The sequence below is a fragment of the Eulemur rufifrons genome, chromosome 24, assembly GCF_041146395.1.
Source record: "Eulemur rufifrons isolate Redbay chromosome 24, OSU_ERuf_1, whole genome shotgun sequence".
Classification (NCBI taxonomy): Eukaryota; Metazoa; Chordata; class Mammalia; order Primates; family Lemuridae; genus Eulemur; species Eulemur rufifrons.
The window spans coordinates 18103481-18120576 of record NC_091006.1 but is presented as its reverse complement, the minus strand read 5'-3'; the positions used below and the strand labels follow the sequence as shown (position 1 = coordinate 18120576).

Below are 17096 nucleotides of genomic sequence, written 5' to 3'. Positions count from 1 at the left end.
CAGTTTTCAGGATATAGGTATAAGATCACATCATCAGCAAAGAGCGATAGTTTGACCTCTTCTGTCCCCATTTGGATGCACTTGATTTCCTTCTCTTGTCTAATTGCTGTGGCTAGGACTTCCAGCACTATGTTGAATAGAAGTGGTGATAGAGGGTAACCTTGTCTGGTTCCAGTTCTAAGCAGGAATGCTTTCAATTTTTCTCCATTCAGTATGACATTGGCTGTGGGTTTGTCATATATAGCCTTTATCATTTTTAGGTAAGACCCATCTATGCCTATTTTGTTAAGTGTTCTTATCATAAAAGGGTGCTGAATTTTGTCAAATGCATTTTGTCAAATGCTTTTTCTGCATCTATCGAGAGAATCATATGGTCTTTATTTTTACTTCTATTTATGTGTTAAATTACATTTATAGATTTGTGTATGTTGAACCATCCCTGCATCTCTGGGATGAAGCCCACTTGGTCATGATGGATTAGTTTTTTGATAAGCACTTGAATTCAGTTTGTTAGGATTTTGTTGAGAATTTTTGCATCTATATTCATAAGGGATATTAGTCTGTAGTTTTCTTTTTTTGTTGCCTCCTTTTCTGGTTTTGGTATCAGGGTGATGTTGTCTTTAACAGAAACTCTCATCTCTACACAAAGTCATGGAAACTGAACAACCTTCTGCTGAATGATTATTGGGTTAAGGAAGAAATTAAGATGGAAATTACAAGATTCTTTGAACTAAATAATAAAGGAGACACAAGTTATCAAAATCTGTGGGACACAGCTAGAGCAGTCCTGAAAGGAAAATTTATATCCATAAATGCTTACATCCAAAAGACAGAAAAATCACAAATCAGCAATCTAATGAATCATCTCAAAGAACTGGAAAAAGACAAGCAAACCAACCTCACACTCAGCAGAAGAAAAGAAATAACCAAGATCAGAGCAGAACTAAATGAAATCAATAACAACAACAACAACAACAAAAAAAAACTATACAGAAGATTAATAAAACAAAAAGTTGGTTCTTTGAAAAAATAAACAACATTGAGATGTCTCTTGCTAAATTAAAGAGAAGCAGAAAAGAAAGGACTCTAATAAGCTCAATCAGGAAAGAAAAAGGAGAAATACCAGCAGATACCACGGAAATACAAAATATCATCTATGAATACTATAAAAAACCTCTATGCACATAAACTTGAAAATGTGGAGGAAATGGACAAATTCTTAGAAACACACAGCCTCCCTAGGCTCAATCAGGAAGAAATAGAATTCCTGAACAGACAAATATCAAGTACCGAAATTAAAGCAGCAATAAAAAACCTTCCTAAAAAGAAAAGTCCCAGACCAGATGGTTTCATACCCAAATTTTGCTGGACCTATAAAGAATTGGTGCCTATCCTGCAGAAATTATTCCACAATATTGAGAAGGATGGAATCCTTCCCAAAACATTTTATGAAAATCTTCTCATAGGAAAATCCCAGGCTCAAATGACTTCACTAGAGAATTCTATCGAACATTTAAAGAACTGTCACTAATCCTTCACAAACTCTTCCAGAAAATAAGAGAAGGAAATACTTCTTAACTTATTCTATGAGATCAGAATTGCTCTGATACCAAAGCCAGAGACATCACAGGAAAAGCTCAAACCAATTATGTTTCATCAATATAGAAGCAAAATACATCAACACAATATCAGAAAAACTGATTCAATAACATGCAAAGAATTATATATCAAGACAAAACAAAGTGGGATTTCTCCCAAGACTGCATGGTTGGTTGAACATCTGAAAATTAATACAGCATACAAGGAAAAAAAAAAAAAGTACTCCAAACACCCACACATGATTATCTCAACAGATGAAAAAGAATATTAATAGGAACAGAGAGCCCAGAAATAGATACACACAAATATAGTCAACTGATCTTTGACAAAGGAGCAAAGGCAATTCAATGGAAAAAGGATAGTCTTTTCAAAAAATGGTGCAGGAAGAACTGGACAGCTTCATGTTTTGAAAAATGAATCTAGACCCTACATCTTTCATAAATATTTACACAAAATAGATTATAGACCTACATATAAAACACAAAACTAAAAAAGTTCAAAAAGATAACATGGGAGATAATGTAGGTGACCTTGGGTTGGCATTAATTTTTTTAGACACAACATCAAGAACACAATCCATGAAAGAAAAACTGAGTAAGTTGAACTTGATTAAAATTTAAAATTTCTGCTCTACAAAAGACACTGGTAAAAGAATATGAAAATATGTTCACATGTCATTAGAGAATTTCAAATTAAAGCAACATTGGCATACCACTACATACCTATTTGAGTGGCATTTGACAATGCTAAATGCTCACGAGGACATGAAGCAACAGAAATACTTATTGTTGGTTGGAATGCAAAAAAAAAAAAAGATACAGCTACTTTGGAAGACAGTTTAGCATTTTCTTACAAGACTCAACATACAACACTTAATATATTATAAAGCAAATTGTGCTCTTTGACTTGTACCTGCATGAGCTGAAAACATACAACCACACAAAAAACTGTACACAAATGTAGCAGGTTTATTCATAATTGCCAAAACTTGAAAGCAACTAATATGTCCTTCAATAGGTAAATGGATAAACAAACTGGTACATCCATACAATGAAATATTATTCAGCTGTAACTTGCACACAAATATTCACAGGAGCTTTATTTGTGTTAGCCAAAAACTGGAAACAATCCAAACATCCATTAGCAACTAAATGAATAAAAAAAGAAAACTTGTAGTATACAATGGAATACTACTAATACAAATGAACAAACTATTGATTCATGCAACAAGATGATGGATTAATCTCAAAATAGTTAAGTGTAGTAAAAAAACAAAAACAAAAAAGCCAGAGCCCCCACCCCCTAAAATATACATACTGTATGATTTCATTTATAAAATTCTAGAAAATGATTTCTGTTGTTTGCAAATTGAGAAAAAAAGGAAGTATTAGGATGTAAGGATTATAAAGGGACACAGGGATCATTTGTTGTGTTGGGTATGTTCATTATCTTGATTGTGGTGGTTTCACAGGTGTATAGACATGCTGAAACATAGTACATTTTACTTTACATATTTGTAGTTTATTGTGTGTCAATCATAACTCAATAAAGCTGTTAACAACTAAATGTTCCCCATACAAATCCATATCTACCGTTCCTCTTAGAAAGTTAGATCTGCCAACTATTTTGGCTCTACCACATCCCTCTCTCTACATGTTAGGAGAGTGAGCCCTGCTTCAATGTCAGCAAAAACTGGAGAGCAGTGAAGTCCATTTCTACCTCAGTCACTAGGAATGCTGGCTGGGTCAGAGAATCCCCATCCCTGGCCTTCTCTTCTGTCAGTACTGGGGTTCCTGCCTGTGCAGTGATGGCCATAAGGTCAGCTGCCCAGGAAGGTACAGAAATTCAGAAATCTTTAGATTATTTACTCTGACAGTGGCCTTGGCCACAGGAAATACAGATGTCTGGATATCCTGAAAATTTCTGTACCTCATTCCACACAGTCATAATTGCATGGACATTTGTGGACGCCCCTTTACAATGTAAAAATCTTGTTTGCCACAGTCATCCCCACTCCAGAATCTCAGTGTTTCTATACCAATCATGATTCTTATCTTGCCCTGTAGATCTTACAATGAATGGCACTTGCCTATGGGATTCTCGATATCAGAGACTGGCTTCTGTACAGGACCAGAAGATATTAATCCTTCAACAATGCTGAGGAATATGTGAGTCAAGGGACTCAACTATTGTTTCCACAAACACTAGAGATTTTCTCACCAACCATGCCCTCACGATGAACACTGGGCTCACAGGAAATCCTGACATCCAGGCCACAGAATTAGGCACACAAAGTTCTTCAGTCTTTCCTAGCAGGCCTAGGAGAATGGTGCAAATTAGGCTGAACTAGACTGAGAACTGTTCTCTGTCATCCTGTGGTCCCCTCTGAGGCACATAAAGATGGTGCCCACAAAAGGTATTCCTCCCTTCCTACTGACAGAACCCAATTCTTCTCTCAATCCATTCTACAGAGTAAACAAAACCCCCAAGAGCAAAGGCTGCCACAATAGGCCTTTGTCATTGTAGTAATCAGAGCAGCACTGGACAGGCAAGGTCCAAAGTTGGATGATTTGGCAGTAGAACAAATAAGTCACAACCATCATGTTTACAGTCAACATTTTCCATGAAGGGAAACCTTGTCAGAAAATCCCTAGCAGACTTTGGCTCAGATCCTTTTGGATAGAGCTAGATTATGTCCACTCAGAACCTAATCACGAGGGAAAAAATGAGGGCCTTCAATGGGCTCAGAACACTCATGATTCCCTGCAGGGAACAGGGGAGCGAGCACAGAGGTCTGCCTTCCCTGAGCAAAATGTGAGTGATTGACATACAGCTGGTAGCAATAAGATGGCTTCCACCACAGGCACTGGCAGTGACATAACTGTCAAAAGCCCCGGGCAGTTTAGAAAGTGCAAAAGACCTCATGAAAGCATCCCATGTATATGGTGCTTATGAAGAATCTCCCGAGGGTGGATATATGCACATACCAGGTTCACCTGCTGGTTCTCTCACAAAGGGTACTCACAGAGGTTTTCTCTGGTGTGAGTCACGTAAGGTTGAACAAGCAAATAGCATATTTTCTGCATTCATAAGGCCTTTCTCTAGTGTGAATTTTCTGTTGCTAAACAAGTTTAAGAGATGCAGCTAAAGAGTCACCAAAACTGTTGCACTCACGAGGCCTTTCTCCAGTGTGAATCTTCTGGTGCCGAACAAGATGGGAGCTTCTGCTGTAGGCTTTCCCACAATTACCGCATACATAAGGCTTTTCTCCAGTGTGAACCCTCTGGTGTAGAATGAGGCTAGAATTGCGGCTAAAGAATTTTCCACACTCATTGCACTCATAAGGTCTTGCTCCAGTGTGAACTTTCTTGTGTTGAACAAGATGGGAACTACTAATATAAGCTTTCCCACATTCACTGCACACATAAGGCCTTGCTCCAGTGTGAACTCTCTGGTGTAGAATGAGGCTGGAGTTGTGGCTAAAGCATTTCCCACACTCATTGCACTCATAGGGCTTTGCTCCAGTGTGAATTCTCTGGTGTACAATGAGGTTGGAGCTATGGCTAAAGAATTTTCCACATTCACCACACTCATAAGGCCTTTCTCCCGTGTGGATTTTCTGGTGCTGCACAAGTGTGTCTTTACGGCTGAAGGCTTTCCCACATTCACTACACTCATAAGGCCTTACCCCAGTGTGAATTATCTGGTGCTGAACAAGTGTGTCTTTGCAGCTGAAGGCTTTCCCGCATTTACTGCACACGTAAGACCTTGCTCCTGTGTGGACTCTCCTGTGTTTAATGAGGCTGGAGTTATGACTAAAGAATTTACCACATTCAATGCACTCATAAGGCCTTGCCCCAGTGTGAATTCTCCAGTGCTCAATAAGATGGGAGCTTTGACTAAAGAACTTCCCACATTCACTGCATTCATAAGGCCTTTCTCCAGTATGAAATCTCTGGTGTTGAATAAGTGTGTCTTTACGGCTAAAGGCTTTCCCACATTCACTGCACTTATAAGGCCTTTCTCCAGTGTGAGTTCTCTGGTGCTGAACAAGGTGAGAGCTTCTGCTGTAGGCTTTTCCACATTCACTGCAGTCATAAGACCTTTCACCAGTGTGAACTCTCTGGTGCTGAACAAGTGTGTCTTTGCGGCTAAAGGCCTTCCCACATTCACTACATGTGTAATGTCTTTTACCAGTGTGAAATTTCTGATGCATTTTTAGGTGGGACAGATGAGTAAAGGCCTTTCCACACTCCGTACACACATGAGATGTTTCTCCACTGTGAATTTTTCTGGGATTAATAAGAGCTGATTTCTCCTTGAACACATTTCCACATGGTAGGCATCTGAAGGGTCTCATCACAGTATGAGTTATCTGGTTGTCAAGGAGAGTAAAGGTGTTCAGGAAGGCTTTCTCATTATCACTACAATTGAAAACCATCTGTCCATCACTGTCTCCCTCATGTTGCCTGAGACTGGAACTGCGTGGGAGAGATTCCATGCATGCTGTCCTTTCATATGGACTCACCCAATCGTGAGTGGTCTGGTGCTGGAAGAGGCCAGAGCTGTCTGACAAGTCTATCCCTTCCTCCCTACATGTAAAGGATCTCCCAAACATGTGGACTGCACAGCTCTTCACAAATGAAGCCCCTCCATTATCCCCTCTGAAGCCACTTTCTCTACTATGTTGCTTCTGGTGTTGGTAAAATTTTGCACTGAAGGAGAATCCTTTCCCACATGGCCCACACGTATACAGTTTCTTCATAAGGTGTGATCCCTGGTGGTCAGCCAGGTGCAAAACGTCTTTCAAGAGTGGGTCACACATCTCACATGGGTGGGCTTCCTGGATGAATGGACCTGATTCAGGAGTCCTGACCTGTGACACTTTTTCTACAGAAACACTCTGCTCAGAAGGTACCTCCTCATCATATGGTTCACACAAACAACCTGAAAGGAAAGCAAAGAAATCCTGATGAAGTACATATGGACTTTGGTGGGAAGCAGCAGCTCCATCACAAATGTGCGTGTGACATGTCAGTAAGAGTCTATTGGCTTGTTGGCAGGACAATGGAGCTAAGATCAGTTAAGGAAGGGCTGGTTGTCAGTGGCAGGCCTCTAAAAGTCACAGAATGGAGGAACCCTAATGATGGGTAAAGACCTAATGACAATGATGGAGTAATGGATAGGGCATAGAGGTGAGGTCTCTAACTCATTCCTCTGCAAAAGTGTTTCAGCAGGGCCTTGGCTGCTGGTGTCAGGTGAGCTCTATGCAGAAGGGCGTGTCCACGCCCAAGAAAATCTGACTCCAAGTAAGCAGACAATTCTCAAGGATTACTTAATGTACATAACTCATGACATGTTAAAGTAAGCCAGTGTCATAAAATATTGCAGAGAGAGTAGAGGAGAATGAGGAAAACATGGCGATCAGAGAAATGAGGAAATATCCAAGTAATTGAAGATAGGAGAGAAATGACAAGTGGGCAAAGTGCCAAGAATGGGGAAAGAAAAGTAGAAAGAAGGTATTGCCATGGGCCTTGTCCAAAAACACTTGTGAACACAAAAAAAGGTTGAAGGTTTGATCTAAACACAGCCCTAACAGGACACCCTCCCCCAGATCCCATTCAGCAGACCCTCTCTAGACCTCCCTAACTGTGGGTGGAGTAATATCTGCCCTGTCGGATACCCAAGGCTTTCTGCCCCTCTCCAACTGGACAACTGCATAGGATCTAGAAAATCAATGTTGTAAAGAAAACAAAGGGCAGGTGAGTGGTGTGGGCAGACTCACCCCACAGGAAAAAAAAAAAAAAAAGAAAATGTTAAAAAGGAACCTCCAAGGAAGATTTGGCAAAACAGTCCTGTGATTGTCACAAGTGACCGTGTCAGTACCTGCAATTCCTGACACAGTCAGGCCCTAGGAAATGTCACCTAGAGAATAGGGGCAGAACCTGGGAAACAGAGGTGCCAAAGATCAGGACAGTCACCTAGCCAGTGAGTGTATAAGCTACGTGGAATCTGTTTCACAGATTGAAAAATTCCTGCACCTCTAACATTTTTCTGCAAGGCTTTGGGGCAACAGATGTTGGGAGTACTCAGCGAGGGAGGGGACACTGCACACAGCCCAGCTCTGGCACCCACAGCACTTAGTCTGGGAAACTATGAAGGGAGAGAGAAAAGCCACTGATCTGACTGGATAGAAAGAGCTGCTCCTGGGGAATAGGGGAAGAACCAAACCCCACCAAGGACACCGGAGGCAGTAGAAAGGGCTGTGGAAGGCAGCCTCTAAGATGGACCCCAGTGAGTGCTACCTCTGGGTACTCTTGCTTTTGTGTGAGCCTCTTCCCTTAGATTGTAGGCTGGAATGACTGACTCATTTCTATGGAATAGATGATGACAAAAATGATAGAATGTCACTTTCAAAATTAGGTTACAATCCTGGGCTTCCATCCTGAACACTCTCACTTGCTCAAAGAGAAGTCAGCTACCATGTTATGAAATCTACTACAAAAAGGCCAACTGATGAAGGAAGTGAGGGAGGCGTCTGGAAAACATCCGCCAAGGAATTAATGCTCACAGTCCAACAAGCCACAAGACACTAAATCTGGAAACAATCATGAGTGAGCCTGTAAGTGGATTCTTCCTGAGATGGGCCTTCAGATGAGACCATAATTCTGGCTGAGAACTTGACTGAAACCTCACGAGAGCCAAAAGCACCCATATAAGTTGTGAACAGATTTCTAATGCACTAAAACTGAGGGATAATGAATCTTTATTGTTTTAAGCCACTAAATTTTAGGGTTATTTGCCATGTAGCAATAGATAACTAAAACAGGGACTTACCCAGAGTGGCCACAAGTGCAAAGTTCTCAAGCATCACATCACGGTATAGGAATCTCTGGGCCTCCTCAAGGAGTTCCCACTCCTCCCGGGAGAAGTACACGAACACATCCTCGAAGGTCACACAATCCTGCCATTATGGGGACAGTTGAGCCCTCAGGCAACATCTCACCCCAGAGCCCTCCTCCTTCCAGTCTATCCACTCACACACCTACCCCCTCTAGGGGTAGGGACCCTGTGGCCTCAAGGCCACATGTGGCCCTCCAAATCCCCAAATGTTGCCCCTTGACTGAATCCAAACTTCACAGAACAAATCCCTTAATTTGTTCTGTAAAATTTGGATTCAATCAAAAGGCTACACTCAAGGATCCAGAAGGCCACATGTGGCCCTCAAGGCCACAGGTTCTGCACCGCTGCCTGGCCCCTCTTCTCCCCAGCCTCCCAACTCAGAGGAGATACCAGGCCTTGGAACCACTGGTGCCTGTTCTCTCCTCATGTCTCTCTGACCACTGTGTCCAGCTCAGAGCAAAACCAGACAAGTGTGCAGACAGATGCTGTCTAAACTCTGTGTCTGGTATGAAGGCCCCCATGTACTCTCCTACCAACCAGTTCTCCTGGTGTCATCCAGACCATCCCTCTCAGACACAACCAAACTTAGGTCAGCCTTCTCCCATAAGCTGCCAATCCTAGGGCCATTAGGTCACCTTCCTCCCAACATGCACATCTGTCTTTGGACCATACCTTCCTCACATTTGGGACCCCAACCACCACTGACAAGCTCCTGGCCCACACCATATACACCTCCATGGTATCCCCCAGACCCCATGCCACTCTACACGCAATGTCCAGGAAGTGCTCATCTGTCTTTATAAAATGTACCACAGGCACTCAAGTGCCTAAGCTACAGGCTCAGTTCTCAGTCCCTCAGTTTCACCTTTCTTACTAACAGCATTGCCACCACGACTTAAAGACACTCCATCCCACTCCACACATTGGTGCTACCTTTTGAACTTCTTCAACAGAACCCTTCCCCAGAACTAAAAAACCTGTGTGTTCCCTTAATGCCTCAACTAAGGGGTCACTGGGACTTCTTAAACTAAACATGACCAAAGCTTAACTCCTGATATAACCACTAAAAATTACCCCTGCCACCAACTTCTCCATCTCAGTTGATGGCACTTGCAACATTGTACCAGTTAAAGCTAAAAAATAAAAACCCTTGGGGGGTCATCCACAACTCTTTTTTCTCTCATTCACCCTTCACACCAAAGAATCCAATCACCCTACTAATTATAAAAAACAGATTTAAAAAATTCACAACTTCTCTCACCTCCACAGCCACACCATCAGCACTACTACAGTAGACTCCTCCCTCATGCTCACAGTCTGCTCTCAACCTGAGAACCAGAGAGAGCTTGTTAAGATCTGAGTCAGGTCATCTCTCTCCTCTGCTTCACATCTTTCATGGCTTTCACCACTCAGGATAGAGATCCAGCTCCTCAGCCAGCCATTCCTGCCTGACTCCTACCCCCGCTCTCTGTTTCCAACACATATAATTAAGACCTGAAGTTTCCTGAGCACTCCCAACTCAATCTCACCTCCAAGCATTTGCACCCATCTGTTCCTCCTAATATACCTTTCCAGTCCTCATCCCATTGGTTGCCATAAGTTGGAACTTCTTCACATAACTCCATGTGACTCCTGGCCTGGATTCAGGATGCTGAGCCAGAAGTGATGCCCCTTCAGGGCCCCCAAACTCAAGTGCAGAGACAGAGACAGGTGAAGAGTCCCAGAATATCACTATGTGTCATCAGAAAACATGCTCAGCTATACTGATAAAACATACACAAAACCTACACATTCTCTAACCTCCATTGCCACCACACTCTGGCCCACACACCATCAAAACTCACTTGAACAGTAGACTCCATCCTGATCTGTCTACCCCTGAGCCCCCCAATCTCTCCACTCTGCAGCCAGAGGGAGTCTTTTAAGACCTGAGTCAGAGTATCTCCCTTCCCCGTACCAAACCTTCCATGGCTCCCCCTACGCTCAGAAGAGAGGCCCAGCTTCTCAGGCTGCCATTCCAGGTCTGACCCCTGACCACGCCCCTCCCCGTTCTCACCAGGCATAACAGAAACTTGCGGTTTCCGAAACTCTTGATTGTTATCTCCAAGCGTTTGTACATGCTGGCTCCTGTGCCTTGAAAACTCTTCCACACCTTATCCCGCTGACATTGGGAATGGGACACACAAACCGGGTCGGTGTGGGCTTGAGGGACCTTCCACTCACCTGAACCCGGCCCACCAGCGCCGCCGCCGCCGCCATGAGCAGAACCAGGTCGTGAGAAACCGCGATCGGGGAGCGCCCTGGGGGCTCAGCCGAACCCGCACAGCTCCGCCGGGCTGGACGACCTTGTGCCGACTGCGGTACTCCAAGCCTGTCTCCCGTAGTAGAAACGCGCGCAAGGTTGAGGTGCCACCTCCGGGACGACGAGGGCAGGGGGCGGATTCGAGGCCTCGACGAGAGCGCAGCCCCGGCGGCACCTCCGCGGGAGGCCGCCCAGCCCAAGACAGGGCCTGTGGGTCGTCCCGAAGGCGCGGGGAAGATCCCGTCCTTTTTACTGCCTTTCCTTGCTGGGTTCCGAAGAGCTGGGTGTGAAGCCGACCCCACCTAGGACTCCAAGCCTTCACAGCCAGTACAGACAGCCTGGGCGCAGGAAAAAGACATAACAATCGCGTCGCCGGAAGTCCCGCCCTTGCCGCCACCGGCACCGGGAAGCGCCAGGCTTGTGGCGTCCGCTGGCCCAGCTCCGACCGCCGGCGCGCGGGACAGAGACTTCTGTGTGTTGTAGTTTGCGCCCTGCATCCGGCCAGGATGGGCGCCGCCAGAGATGCCGCTCACCGAGCGGAGAGGAATATGCGGGGAACAGTATCTTGGAGAGCCGGAGCTCCTCTTAAATGGAAGGCACCCAGATTTCCGTGGTCACCGGGGGCAGTGCCACAGCTCAGAAACCGTCAGCAGGTGGCTCATCCTTTAATCCTCCGGCTTCTGAGGCCCGGGGAGAGGGGCTTCACCTCTCAGCTTTAGGGACTGAGATTTAACACATTAACTGCCATGTAAGTTGTATTTAACTCATGCTAGTTTTGAGCCCAGGGCCTCCTGAAGCATGTGTAACTCACACGAGCCTCATGAACTATTTTTCAAGTTGCATATAACTCATACACAGAAAACAAAAAAAATAACAAAATTTTCATTAGAAAGGATCGCTTTGTTTTTTAAGTTTTTATTTTATTTTCATAATAAAACACAGTGGTTCCAAGGAAAAATTTTTTCCTAGTGTGGTAATGTTTTAAATTGAACAATGAGTGTAACTCGCTTGAAAACTATCTACACTTGTTTCCCATGTAAATGTTTCCCATGCAGTAAAGGCATCCCCAATAGCTTCTCAGGCACAAATTTGCCTTCCCTCAGTTAATACTCACAAATGTCATCTATCACCATGTATGTGATTTGTCTGGTTAGTATCAACAGACTTCTACAGTATTTACTACTTGGTGTCCAACATGTCCCTGCCACTCAAGTTTTTTGTTTGTTTTTTAGGGGGGATGCTGCATTTATGATTATTTTTTTTAATGAATCCACTTCCATGACTGCCATGAAACCTAGACTGAGTTGATGGTGACGAGTTCTAGTGGGTAACTTCACCCACTATGGATTTTCTGGTTACAATCACAATTTTCTCTGTCGACATCAACTGAACACCCAGACTCATGAGACCTCAATTCCTGCCATTCTATTCCTGTTGAATGCCAAAGCCAACTGTGTAGGAGGACATTTCAGAGGACAAAACAACTTTGTCTTCCCTCCACTTTGCTCTATGAGGCCCATAGCAACTCCAAACAACTAACAGGCTGGGGACTGTGCAGGCCCAAATTCAAGTATTTTTTCATAGGAAATTAATCCATCTTGTTGCATGAAAGCAGTTTTAATTGCTATGTTTTCTTCCATTTAATGACTGCTTCACAATTTACTTAAGCATCTTAGAAATAGTTGTCATTTGAATTATTTAAAGTTCTTGGTTATTATAAAATTGTTTTAAACCATTGTGTACATGCATTTTGGTGAAAGAAAGCACTCAATACTAATGTGTATGACCCCAAACTGACTTGTTTGGTCATGAAATATAAGTATATTTAATTTTAATATGAAACCTTTACCTTAGACCATATAAAAACATGAACTCAAAATGAGTCTTAGACCACATGAAAGAATGAGAAATATGAAACACCTATATTAAAACATAAGTCAAAGCTTTGCAACATTGAGTGAGATAAGTCTGATTAGATAGGACACAAAAGAACACATAAAGGACAAAATGTTTTGGATTACATCAAAATTAAAAACATCCACTTTTCAGAAGACACTGCTAAGAAATTAAACCAAAGACAATGTGCAAAACATATATCTGACAAAGGGATAGCATTATGAATATTTAAAAAATAAAATGAATTATTACAGTCCAATGTTAAGAAAATTTAGGCCGGGCGCAGTGGCTCACGCCTGTAATTCTAGCACTCTGGGAGGCTGAGGTGGGAGGATTGCTCGAGGTCAGGAGTTCAAGACCAGCCTGAGCAAGAGCCGAGACCCCGTCTCTACTATAAATACAAAGAAATTAGCCAAACAACTAAAAATAGAAAAAATTAGCCAGGCATGGTGGCGCATGCCTGTAGTCCCAGCTACCTGGGAGGCTGAGGCAGGAGGATCGCTTGAGCCCAGGAGTTTGAGGTTGCTGTGAGCTAGGGTAACACCATGGCACTCTAGCCAGGGAAAGAGAGTGAGACTTTGTCTCCAAAAAAAAAAAAAAAAAAAAAAATTAAAATTGGACAAAAATTTTGATGAACAATGAACATATGAAAAGATGATCAATATCACTAGTCATTTTAGCAATGCAACTTAAATCCATAATGAGACAGCAGCTACACACCTGTTAAATTGGAAAAATGAAAGAGTGACAATACCAAGTGCTCACAAAATTGGAGAACAACTGGAGCTCCCATGCAATGTGGGTGAGAAAACAAAATGGTACAGCCCTTTTGGAAAACAATTTGGGAATTTCCTATACGGGTACATCAAGTAAATACATACACACCATATGACACAGCAAATGTACTCCTAGTTATTTACAGATGACAAGTTAAAATGTTTCCAACCAAATATCTGTAGCAAGAAGTCAGCAAGGAAGCCAATTAGTAACCCCTCAATGTGCCCGTACACACAAAAAGCCAGCCAAAACAACAAATAAACAATTACATTTTAATGAAAATAACTACAGGATAACACTGGTGCACATCAAAGGAGTAACAGAAACTCTGGTGAGCAAAGGAAATCAGGATAGCCACATAGAGAATGGGAGAAAACACCTGGCCCCCACAATCCCATCCCCCAGCCAGGATCAGATGGAAACCAGGATGAATTTCTCCCTACTGGGAAAAGGTAAACAATAGGATCCCAGCAGCCGCATCAACACCATGGACACCTAAGGTCCTCACCACTGGGGTCTTCTGTAGTTGTCACAGGCACTAAGCCCAGCTGAGGGAGCTGCCTGAAGCCCACACCACTGTACTCTCCCTAGAAAAGGAGCTGACACTATGCTCTGCCCCCTGCAGCCCACAAAGCTACTGTGCTATGCTATCTTGGAGCTGGAACTACTGCTGGGGTGTGTCTTGCTCCAGGGGCAAGTGTGCCTGGCACTCCTTCATCCCTGAGGCTATGCCATGACTGAACCACCCTCACCTGGTGGCCTAATTCCCCAAGCTAAATTGCAAGCAGCTGTTCCACCTTTTCCTGGGGGGCCACCTCACACTGGAACTGAAGCTGTCCACTCCCTCCTGGGGAAACAGTGCTTTGGCAGAACTGTACCATTTACCTCTCTGTCATGGCTATGCCCTGCTCTAGGGGGTTCTGAGTCAATGCTGTGCACTGCTTCCTGGGGAAATGCTGCATTGACATAGCTTCTTCACCTACCTCAGTCACTGCTGTGTCCTGCCCCCAGTGGCCTGAGCTGAAGCTGCACACACTGACTCCTAAGGAAAAAAGCTTCTTGCATTTGGTGTTGCATCCTGCCCCCTTAAGCCAGAGCTGAAGCAATGCTAGGCATCCCAGGGAAATGGTGCATCGACCACACAGAGCAGTCAAACCCCTCTGTACTTGAGCAGAAGTCATATCCTTGGCCAACCAGAGCTGTCATGTTTCCCCTGTGTGTAAGATGATGCAGTACCTGCCTTCCAGGTAACAGTGTCTTGGCAATCCAAGCAGTCATGAATCCCAGTACCTATCTGAAGCAGCACCCTGCATCCCAGTGAGATGGTGCCTGGGCTGACCAGAAGAGTCATGCACCGCAGGCCTGAGCTGAAGAGACACATTGCCTGTGGGGAAGCAGTGCCTTGGCAGAGCTGAGCAGCTGTGCATTCCAGAGCTGAGACAGCCAAACAACTCTAGTACCCTCTTCCCTGGAGGTGAACTAGATCCCTAGAGTCTGAGCTGCTGAGACACTCCTCTCCCTAGGAGTTATCACAATGCTGCTCCCAATCCCCCAAAGCCCAAATACCTCTGTTCCACCATTCTGGGGTACTTTCTGCTGATGCACCTGGCCTCATAACATCTGGGATACAGCAGAGCCTCAACATCCCAAGGTCTACAGTCACCACTTTGCAGTGCCTCATCCCCTGGGACCCAAGTTTCCAATGAGTCCTATTGGTTCAGATTCCTAAATTGCAGCTATACCCTGCTCCCTGGGACCAAATCTCCAAAGCACCCTTCTTCCCCAGACATGGGCCAGTACTGTGTCCTGCTCCCCAGGGGTAGAATCAAAGCTACAACCCAGCCACTTGGGCCCAAGCTGCTAGGGGTTGCATTCTAGTCACAGACGCTGGCTCTGTGGGCAATCTACATCTAACTCTGCCACAGAGAGGAAATCTACATCCCAAGACCCAGATGCCACATAAGTGCATGAGATACTGAGCCTAGGACCCCGACCCCACAGCTGCCCTGAGCACCTGCACCTGGAACCCAGAGCCACTGCAGCCACTTGTAGGCCATGTCAAATCTGACATCAAGACGTACCCTCTTGGTTAAGTATCCCCATTGTGAGGAAAATGAGAATAAAAGGACAACAATAAGCCCTTGCCACCAAAGACCCTAACAACCTATGTCACCATTGCTGCAAATGTTTACAACCTAGGCCATTGAGGAACTCGCAGCTATTGCCAACGTTGAATGCAGCTATAGAAGCTGAACATAGATCACAGCACTACACCAATCCAGAAACAGTCACCATGCCCTTCTCAACTGGCACACTAAAACCCAGCTGCTAGTGAAAGTCTCTATGAAAGCAACTTTCCAACTAGAAAGGTTGGAAGAGGCTATTGTTCTACAAGATGTACAGACATCAATGCAGGAACACAAGATATATGAAAAAGCAAGGAAACATGACACCACCAAAGCAACAATAACTCTATATTTACAGACCACAATGAAAAGGAAATCTACATATTGCCAGAAAATGAATTCAAAATAATGATCTTAAGAAAACTCAGTAAGATACAAGAAAATAGAGAAAGCTAAGTCAACAAAATTAGGAAAATCATTCAAAATATGAATGAAAAATTTAACAAAGAAATAGATATCATAAAAAATTACCAAATAGAGGCGAAGTGTTCACACCTGTAATCCTAGCATGCTGGGAGACCATGACAGGAGGATCGCTTGCAGTCAGGAGTTCAAGACCAGCCTGAGCAAGAACAAGACTCTATCTCTACCAAAAGCAGAAAAAAATTAGCCAGTTGTGGTGGCACACACCTTGTAGTCCCAGCTACTCAAGAAGCTGAGGCAGGAGGATAGCTTGAGCCCAGGAGTTTGAGGTTGCAGTGAGCTATGACGATGCCACTGCACTCTACCCGGGGTAACAGAGTGAGACCCTGTCTAAATAACAAACAAACAAACAAGCAAAAAAACCCCAAAAAATAAAAACCCAAATAAATTCTGCAACTGAAGAATTCAATGAATGAAATAAAAAATACAATAGAAAACTTCAATGCAGAATTGCTCAAGCAGAAGAATGAATCTCTAAATTTAAGGAGGTTGTCTGGAACTACACATTCAGAGAATTAAAAAAGAAATAAGAATGACAAAGCTGAAGTAAGCCTATAAGACTTATGAGATACCATTAAAGGGAATTTTTTTTTTTTGTATTATCAGAGTTCCAGAAGGTGAAGAGATGAGAAAACGCACAGAAACACTATTTAATGAAATAATAGCTGAAAACTTCCCAAGTCTTGGGACAGATACGAACATCCAGATACAGGAAGCTCAAAAGTCTCTAAATAGATTTAACTCAAAAAGGTCCTCTCCAAGACACATTACAGTCAAACTGACAAAAGTCAAAGATAAAAACAGAATACTAAAAACAGCAAAAAGAAAAGCATCTATCTAGTCACAAATAAGGGTCCCATTTACTAACAGAAAATTTCTCAGCAGAAACCTTACAGGCCAGGAGAGATGAGATGATATTAATATATCCAAAAGAGCTAAAAGAACAACAAAAACAAAACAAACAAAAAAACCACAAAAAACTGTCAGTCAAGAATACTGTACCCAGCAAA

General features: G+C 43.5%; 1 protein-coding gene across 1 annotated transcript; it reads right to left on the bottom strand.

Moving 5' to 3' along the window:
- Positions 1–4363: 4363 nt before the first annotated feature.
- Positions 4364–10816, bottom strand: LOC138374619 (zinc finger protein 304). The gene is made up of 3 exons (XM_069457595.1): positions 10726–10816; positions 8437–8563; positions 4364–6546 (listed from the first exon to the last, which is right to left on the bottom strand). The coding sequence occupies exons 1-3, from the start codon at positions 10759–10761 to the stop codon at positions 4721–4723; spliced, it is 1989 nt and encodes a 662-aa protein (XP_069313696.1). The 5' UTR covers positions 10762–10816; the 3' UTR covers positions 4364–4720.
- Between the last annotated feature and the right edge of the window lie 6280 nt (positions 10817–17096).

What these genes read in the sequence shown, in the direction of transcription:
- LOC138374619 (XM_069457595.1), bottom strand. Translation starts at nt 10,761, where the DNA reads ATGGCGGCGGCGGCGGCGCTGGTGGGCCGGGTTCAG. An exon ending in CGCTGGTGGGCCGGGTTCAG is followed by an intron (nt 8,564 to 10,725) that starts GTGAGTGGAAGG and finishes CCATAATGGCAG; the next exon opens with GATTGTGTGACCTTCGAGGA. An exon ending in TGCACTTGTGGCCACTCTGG is followed by an intron (nt 6,547 to 8,436) that starts GTAAGTCCCTGT and finishes CTTTCCTTTCAG; the next exon opens with GTTGTTTGTGTGAACCATAT.